This window comes from Drosophila takahashii, chromosome 3R (assembly GCF_030179915.1).
Source record: "Drosophila takahashii strain IR98-3 E-12201 chromosome 3R, DtakHiC1v2, whole genome shotgun sequence".
Classification (NCBI taxonomy): domain Eukaryota; kingdom Metazoa; phylum Arthropoda; class Insecta; order Diptera; family Drosophilidae; genus Drosophila; species Drosophila takahashii.
The window spans coordinates 23,293,239-23,301,594 of record NC_091681.1 but is presented as its reverse complement, the minus strand read 5'-3'; the positions used below and the strand labels follow the sequence as shown (position 1 = coordinate 23,301,594).

The 8,356-nt window shown below is 42.9% G+C and overlaps 1 protein-coding gene across 1 annotated transcript; it reads right to left on the bottom strand.

Annotated features, from left to right (window-relative positions):
• Positions 1-6,227: 6,227 nt before the first annotated feature.
• Glut3 (Glucose transporter type 3) lies at positions 6,228-7,911 on the bottom strand. Its single transcript, XM_017138048.3, has one exon. The coding sequence runs from the start codon at positions 7,791-7,793 to the stop codon at positions 6,264-6,266; it is 1,530 nt and encodes a 509-aa protein (XP_016993537.1). The 5' UTR covers positions 7,794-7,911; the 3' UTR covers positions 6,228-6,263.
• Between the last annotated feature and the right edge of the window lie 445 nt (positions 7,912-8,356).

Genomic DNA, 8,356 nt, shown 5'->3' with positions numbered 1-8,356 from the left:
TGGCGGATATCTTTCCAGTATTTTAGGGTTCCAAACGGAGGCAGACCCCCTCACTTTATTTGCACATTTTAATGGGCTTCAGCATAATAATTTCAATTTCAGCTCGAATATTTTTTCCAACTGTATGCAATTTTAAATATTCCGCTACGTAATTATATTTATGCAAATGCGCTGCGCACATGTGGGCGGTGGGTGGCCGGGGAATATTGGTTTGAATATGCGTGCTTGGCAGCAGCTTCTGGGCAGAGTATAATTTTCATTTTTAATATTCTCTTGCATGCACGGAGTTTGTACATTAAATTTATTTATTGCCGCAAATATTGGATCGGATGCCGATGGCTCGGGTCTCTTGCCATTTGCATTATTGCGGCTCCTTTGCTCTGCTCCAGCCAGCACACATCTGCACACACATGGACTTGTCCAATATATATATTTAAATATTTAGTTTATATACGGATTTTCGAATAAATGGGAATTTATTGCATATGTAAAGTTTTTTGAAGAGGCGAAAGAAATTCAAATAAAGAGAAATCCCGTTTTAAATAGTATATAATTTGTAAAAATATACATTTTATTAAAACGTTTCTTGTAATACTTTAATTACTAAGATTAACATCAAACATTATTAAGGCCAAGTTCCATGGCCAAGACAATAAAGCAGTGGACGTAAGTAACCAACTTAAAGCCTGGAAATGGTTCAACTTGTTTCCATTTATTGGTCGAAGCCTCCTGTTTCTTCTAGGACAGCCCCTTTTCTTTTGGGAGGGGCTGAGTGGGAGGAGCTGCCTGTTGTTTGCTCAAATGGAATTTCCAAAGTCGTTTAGCTCCTTATTTTTCTCGTTTCGCTTTTCTTAAATGCCATTTTTTTCCATTTCGTGCGTTCGCATCCAGAGGCAGCTGCCGCCAACTCCGAGGCAGCCGGAAACTTCCTCTTCTCCGGGGTGGCTGTGCGGAATTCCTGAGTGCCGGAGCCCGATGGCGCAGGAGAAGATGGCTGGCTGGCTGCCATCGCATCGCATCGCCATCGTGCCGTTCGTGCGGCAACCCACCCTTAAAGCCGCCTTCCTTGGCCGTTTGTTTGCTTTTTGCCGCATTTCTTGGCAGCCAACTGTTTCCACACGGAAAAAAATGTCATCAAGAATTCTGGAAATAAATATAAAATACAATAAAAAATTTTTAGCTTATATTTTAAAGCATTTTTTTTTAAATAAAAGTTAACAATGGATATAATAAAAACCATGATAGGAAGTGTTTTTCTTATTTTAAATAAATATATTTAAAGGTAAATAATTTTGGTGTAAAAATATTACTATTACCATTTCATAAGCTATATTAGTTAATTGATAAATTAATTAATTTAATTTAATTTAATTAGAATGTATTGTTATTTTTAGAGATGTTTGAAAAATTGAATTATTTAAGTTGGGTTTTTCACAGTGCAGCTCCTCGGAGTCAGCATCGTCTTAGGGTCTGAGATGCCATTCGGATAGTTTGCTTAGGTTCATTTTCCGTGGGCGAGCAAGTGGGTGGGGTTGGTTGGTGGTGGTGTACCAAGGGGGTGAACCAGGGGGTGGTGGATCGGCCATTGTTGCCAGAGTGTGCGGTCGTAAAGTAGATTTATTGGGAAGACGCGCGCGCTTCTTGGGGCGCACGTAGCCAGCGGATTCCATTTGGCCGGGAAGGAAATTGGGTTTGCTCTTCCATATCCCTGCCAACCAACCCCCCTCCCCCTGCGGCTTTGCCTCCCCCATCCCCTTAAAGCCTCGACCTCGGCCCAGCAGCTTACTAAATTGCTTTTCTGCTGGGGAGTCTCAAGAAAAATTACTTTGCCCGCTCGTACACACAGCCGCACTTTTCTATCTGCCGGGTGTGGGTGGGATATATATTCCTATATCACATTTCTCACATCTGAGACTAATGCGATTGCGTTTTTTGAGAGTTTTTCTAATTTGCATTTAATTTTTTGCAGCTGTTACAGTTCCTCTCGCCGGGACTTGTCTAATTCCAGTGTCTTCAAGTGGTTGGAAATTCAGAACGCGTTTTGCCTTTAGTTTAACGATGCTCTATATTGAAAGATAAACATTTGAATAGCAGGATTAGACTCATTGCGGCATTTTGTATGCAACAGGATGTTGTCGTAAGCAAGGAAATCCTTTAAAAAGTAGCAAAGTTTTGCTTTGATGTGTTCGGATTTTAAAGTCATTAAGACATTAAAGGTATAATTATTAAAATATTAAGAAAAAATTCGAGGATTAAAAAAAAACTCTAAAAAAGTTATTATAAAAAACAAAGTTAATAAAAAATATTTAACAAAAATATTCGTTTTTTTTTAAATTTCCAAGAAATTTTGGAATTCTTTTTATGAAGGTCTTACTATTTTCCATCTGCGTCCTTTAGACTTGCATTATTTTTTCTTACATCACTTGTGCCATAGAAAATTCCAACTTAAAATCGGTAATGTAAGAGTCAAGGACGATTCATTGTTATGCCCATTTCTCCATGCCAAGGTGCTCATTTTTTGCACTTATTAACCCACCGCAACGGATGCGGCCAGTAAAAATGCGACCAAGGTTAATTGCCAGGAGGATAAAAAGAGAATAGGGCACTTTGCAGATTTCATATTTCACGGTTATTATCATCAGCTTGGAAATTTGCACTTGGAGGGGCAGAAAAAAAACCAAACAGGTAAGAGATGCAGTTAGGAGGTTGGCTCGAAGGTTAAATCGAAATCCTGGTGCCTTGGCTAAGGGTAAAAAATACCCAAGACTGTGGGAGTGGAGTGTAAAAAGATGCACGAAATTATTCTTGGCATTTCCCACAAGAGCAATACAAGGAAATCGAATCCGAGTGAGGAGCAAGGACCAAGTACCTGGCCCGGTTCCACTTGCTTGCCTTTTGACTGCTTTTTGTTGTAGTTTTTTTCTCCGCTTGCCAGCAGCGTTCTTAATCTCGTTTATGACCTCGTATATCCTTGGCAGGGAGCGCAGCTCCCAAAAAGCCGGATGGGGTCGGATCCTTCGTCCTGCGGCGCCGGTACAACGCCCATTACAATAAACAACGAAGCGCTGGCGTCGCCATGCCGGGAGGATGGGGGCTGAAGGTCCTCCCTCCTCCCCTCATATCCCACATCCCGAAGCCCCAATCCCAATCCCGAATCCCGCCCCCCAAATCGCGTATCGTGCCCGTATCTTCGGATGTCCCTTCGCCATTTCCGTTGGCTGGCAGCGGCGAAAAAAAGGGAGAATTTTTTGGGGGGGCGAGCACTTTTTTCGCCGCCTTATCCTTTTGGGATTTTGCGCCATTAACGTGAATTGCTTTTTGGCCAAATTATGTATACCCCGTACACAGCAGCAGCCTCAGCGGCAGGAGCTTTAATGTTTTGTAAATTCACATAAGGAAACCATTATCACCTGAAATATGAAAGCAATTTTCATGCATCCTTTTTCGCGCCACAGCGATTCTCCCTTTTTCCCTTGGGTCGCTTTTCTTCGGATTCCCAAAAATTTGAGGGCCCGATCGATTGAAACTGGAGAAAGCGTGCGTGATTGGACTAAATATTATGATATCTTGAAGATATTATTTTCAAAGTTATATAAATTTAGGTCCACTCAAGCTTTTATCAATCCAATTATTTGACATTTTTTAAGACAAAAAAATAATTTAAAATTTGTATTGTTCTTAGACATATTGAATAAAATTTAAGTTTTGTATTGAAAACAAAAAGCAAAAGTAATTAAATCGAATAATTAATCTTTACCTCAAAAGGGCGCATTAAAATGTAATAAATATTCAATAATTCTAAAATAATGGTATCTAAGAGTAGAATTATCTTGGACCAAAATCTGAAATAACTACATGACTTTAACTATATTTGCCTTATGTCTTATGTTGGCTTAGGCAAACACTTAGTTAAACCCCAGTTGTGTAATTTAATTTCAATGTTCGTGGTACAATCAGAAATTAGCTATATCCCGACGGCATGTTGGAACAAAAGATTCTTGAGAGGCTCTGACTCTGGAGTTTTTCGCTTGCCAGTCTGAGCTTTTTCCCACCCACAATCTCGGCCAAGAAGACAACCCGACGGCTGTTGTTGTCTAGCTGCCAGTTGAGCTTCTTTGGTGGCCACAAGCCGAAGACGATGACGAGGACGATGAGGATGACGATGTCGTCGCAGACTCGTTCTTGGCAATTGCTGGGAGCCATTTCGGTGGCCATAACAATTCTCGTAATACTTCGGGCATCGCCGACTAAACGATAATCGCGCGTAAATGCGCCACTAAAATCAATACGACGACTTGGAGCCACGTTCGTGGATTTGGACTCCGGTTTCACCTTCGTTGGCTGTGGTCCTCAGCCATCTAGCCATCCTTTTCGCAGCAGCGCAGCCAAGGAGAAGTCTTCGCCCACGCAAATGGGCGGTTATGCACATGCGCTTCTTGGCGGCAGCTTCTTGTTGGTTTTTATTTTTTCCCCAGGACTTTCCACTTAACCAGCGTCTCAAGTCGAAATGAAGTCGATTCGCACACAAATTGAGTGTATTTCAGGGTTTATCAGATGCGAATTTATACAAACACATATGAGCACTTGATTCTGCAGATCCTAAGTGGACCTTTAAATGGGGTTAACCCATGTTTACTTGTTTCTTTTCAATTTCAAATATCTTACATGTTGAAAAATATGTTGTAAATAAATATTATTTTCAGCGTTAATATGGGAAGTTATCAATCTGCCGATAAGAGCTTCAAATGTCATTTCAATTAGCGAATGCAGCTCATTACAATTCAATTCGAACTGCCTTTGTTCGAAGCGCACATTCGAATAATTAATTTTCCATTTCACTTTAAGAAATTATACATTTAAATTTCCCCCCGAGAAGTGCATAATTAACGGCCGAGAAACCCAAGACGCGCCGAGTTGAACATTTTAATCAGCCTGTGCGACTGCGAGCACATGGCGGAGTCCTCCATTAATTTACGATCCGGCGGCATGGCGATCGGAGCTCCGAGATCGGAAGATCCCAGCGGGCAGGTAAGCAGAATGAGAAATTTATCAAATTTATTGGGGGGAATGAATTGAGATATAATTCAGGGGAATTACAAGGACCCAGGACCAGCGAGGCCAGCCAAAATGGAGGCTTAAAACCCCAATAAATTAGCCAGGAAGAAGTCCGGGAAAGACAAAGGCCCGAAGGCTCAGCCATTATATTTTTTTCCCGGCTCCCCGCTTCTGTCCGTCGACCGCACGCTGAGTCCGTAATTAAAAGTCGTAAACTATTTTTATGGTGCCTCGTATATTTGCCGCAGAATGTCAACCCCGATTTGCATGCGTCGCTCGTGGGAAGGTAAATACGTATTTGTGTAGCTGGGGGACAGGTGAGCGGGGAATTTAGGTTGAATTCAATTAATTGCGGATAGATTGCGAACATCTCGATTGATCGCCGCGTGGTGCACTGTGAATCGGCATACTAGCAATCCAAAGTACGCACATCAAGACGAACTAAATGGCAACCATCAGCTCTCCCTCTCCTCAATCGTTTATCTCAATGAGACCTCTCATTAATTGGACTTTATGGCCGTCTAAATCATGTGACAAAATGCAAATTAATATTTATACTCGTACCAGAATACCACTGGAGCCCGATTCCAGTTTGTGTTCGCCTTAGCGCAGCTTTCAGCGCACACAGCGCATAAATTCATAAATGTGCCAGCACCGCCAATGAATTTACAGTGTAAAACATAACTTTTAATTACGCGAGCAAGAAAAAGTGCGCAAAAACAGAAAATGTCGCCACACAAGATGCATAAATAAATAAATGCTCAATAATGCCAAAGACAATGTAGTCGGAGGGAAAGCAGGAAGCAGTACGATGGCTTGGGTTTGTCTTTAAGAATGCATTAAGAATAATATAAGAATTGGAATAATTTACTCGTTTCTGACTTTGTATATAAAATGTAATAAAATGTCTTAAGCTTATGAATCAATGTAAATAACACAACCATCATAAAAAATTTACAAGAGGTGTTTTTAAATTACCAGATATACAAAAAACAAAAATATAATATTTCTAAAAGTTAATTCCGATTAGAATTTATATAATTTCCTCCGATTCAATTCAAAATCAAGCATGATTTTTAATAACTTAAACTTAAATCCAAAATTTTTTGGCTACTTTTGTTATAAGCTAAGGTTATTTAAAATCCTTACAGTTGAAATTCCACCTTACAAAATAATTAAATTGACCTTGAATTTATTAGAGACAATAACTAAGCATTCGAGGAGTCGCTGCTGGAAGTGAATGTGATCGACGTGGGCCTGTTCATTATCCCGCCCATCCTTTGCTGAATCTTGGCCGAGGACAGGTTCTTGGTCTCGGGGATGTAGACGAGTGAGAAGAGCAGGACAATCACCGCGATGATGCCGAACAGCAGGAACAGATACGGTTGGCACTTGATCTCGTGACTGGCAAACCAGCAGACCACGAAGAAGGCAGTCAGCCAGTTGGCGGCACAGGCAATCGCACAGCCGACGGGTCGCATGGGCTTCAGAGTGAGCTCCACATTGAGCAGCCAGGTTAGTGAGCCCACTCCGGCGATAAAGGCACCCACAAAAAAAGATATGCAGACGAGGGCAACCCAGGGCAGGACGGTGGTCTCCATAAACATCCAGATCTTGAAGTACAGCCCCAGGAAGGCGGACATGAAGAACATCACAGCCGAGGAGTAGATCAGCAGCGGCCTTCGACCCACTCGATCCACCAGAAGAAAGCAGATGACAAACCCGGCAGTTATGCCCAAAGCCAGTACTGATCCATATTCGCGCTGAACCTTCAGGCAGGTCAGCATATTCGGGCCATAGAAGCTGAAGATCAGGGCACCACTCAGTTTCTGGAGCACGGCGAGCGCCAAGGTCCGAGCGAGACTCCTTCGTATTTTCTTATACTTGAAGCCCCCCAGCGGTCCTTGGCGCACGTCCTGCTCACTCTGCGTGGGCTCCCGCATCAGCTGGTCGATCTCCTTTCGCGACTCGTACTTCTTGCCTCGCAAATATCGCAGTGAGGCCTCCGCCTTCGGGATGTTGCCCCGGTTCACATAGTAAATCGGCGACTCCGGCATGAGGATCTGCAGCAGGCCCAGTGTTAAAAGCCCCAGATTCAAAAAGTTAACCAGCCACAATTCCAGGAAAATAGACATTGTAAAGCTGTACAGGACACCGCAAATGCAGGCCCCCTGGAAGATCACACCCATGGCACCGCGTTGTTTCTTGGTACAGATCTCGGCACTGTAGATGGGAACCGCCACGCAATGGGCCCCACCGCACATTCCCAGGACAAAGCGACCGGCGTAGAGCATATAGACACTCCTGGCGAAGGCGGTGAGGAACCAGCCCAGAGTATTCGGCAGCAGTTGGATGAGAATGGTGCGCTTGCAGCCGCAGGATCGCACCATGTAGCCCATGGGGATGCACCACAGGGCCGCTCCGAGGGTCAGCAGGATGCAGACTACGTTCCATTCGACCGCCGAGGGATGCAGGAAGTACGAGTGCTGCTGCATCACCGACTTCTCCACCGATCCCGACCAACCCAAGGCGATGCCGAAGAAGAAGGATCCTATGTTGCTGTAGAAGGTGGCCTTGTAGAGGCCCACATTGCTGATGATGGGTGGGGGCACTGGACTAGGTATACTCTGCGGCGGTTTTCTCCGATTCGAACTGGACCACCTGGATGTCTTGGGCGGCTCAACGGCAGGCGGCTCAGGTTCGGGGTCCGGTTCCGATTCCCGTTTCCTCCATTTCATCACTCAGCGGTTGTTCGTCACCAAATGGTCAGCATTTATAATCAAACTTTAAATAGAATTTGAAATAGAAATTTTGTACAAGTGTAATCCAATAATCTAACAATAATATCGTGTAGTCTACTTAGATTGAATACTTTAAGAAATAGGAGATATAATTAATAAATTACAGAGTCCGAATTTTATCACTTAAATCTAACTATTAGCTCTTAAATACATTATATTTTAGTTTCAGTTATTTTAAAGCGGTTAATTTGCAGTTAATTTAGTTTGGGGTCTCCTATCCGCTAGTATAAAAAGCGATGAATATCCAAAATGCGTTTAGAGACATTCTCCCCACATTAAGTAAGCCGCAATGTACGGCCAGTAATTACACAACTCATTATGCTATTCCCAGCAAAAATAGCCAAGGGCCCAAGAGGAAAGAGGGGATTGTGGGCGTGCGATTTACAATATTGCATTTCCAAATCCCCCGTACCGTTCTGCTAAACTGGAAAAGGGACATCCAGTCGGCAATAAACTGGCATCTGCAAATATTTGTTCCCTTCAGAGTTTTGGGTGGGTAT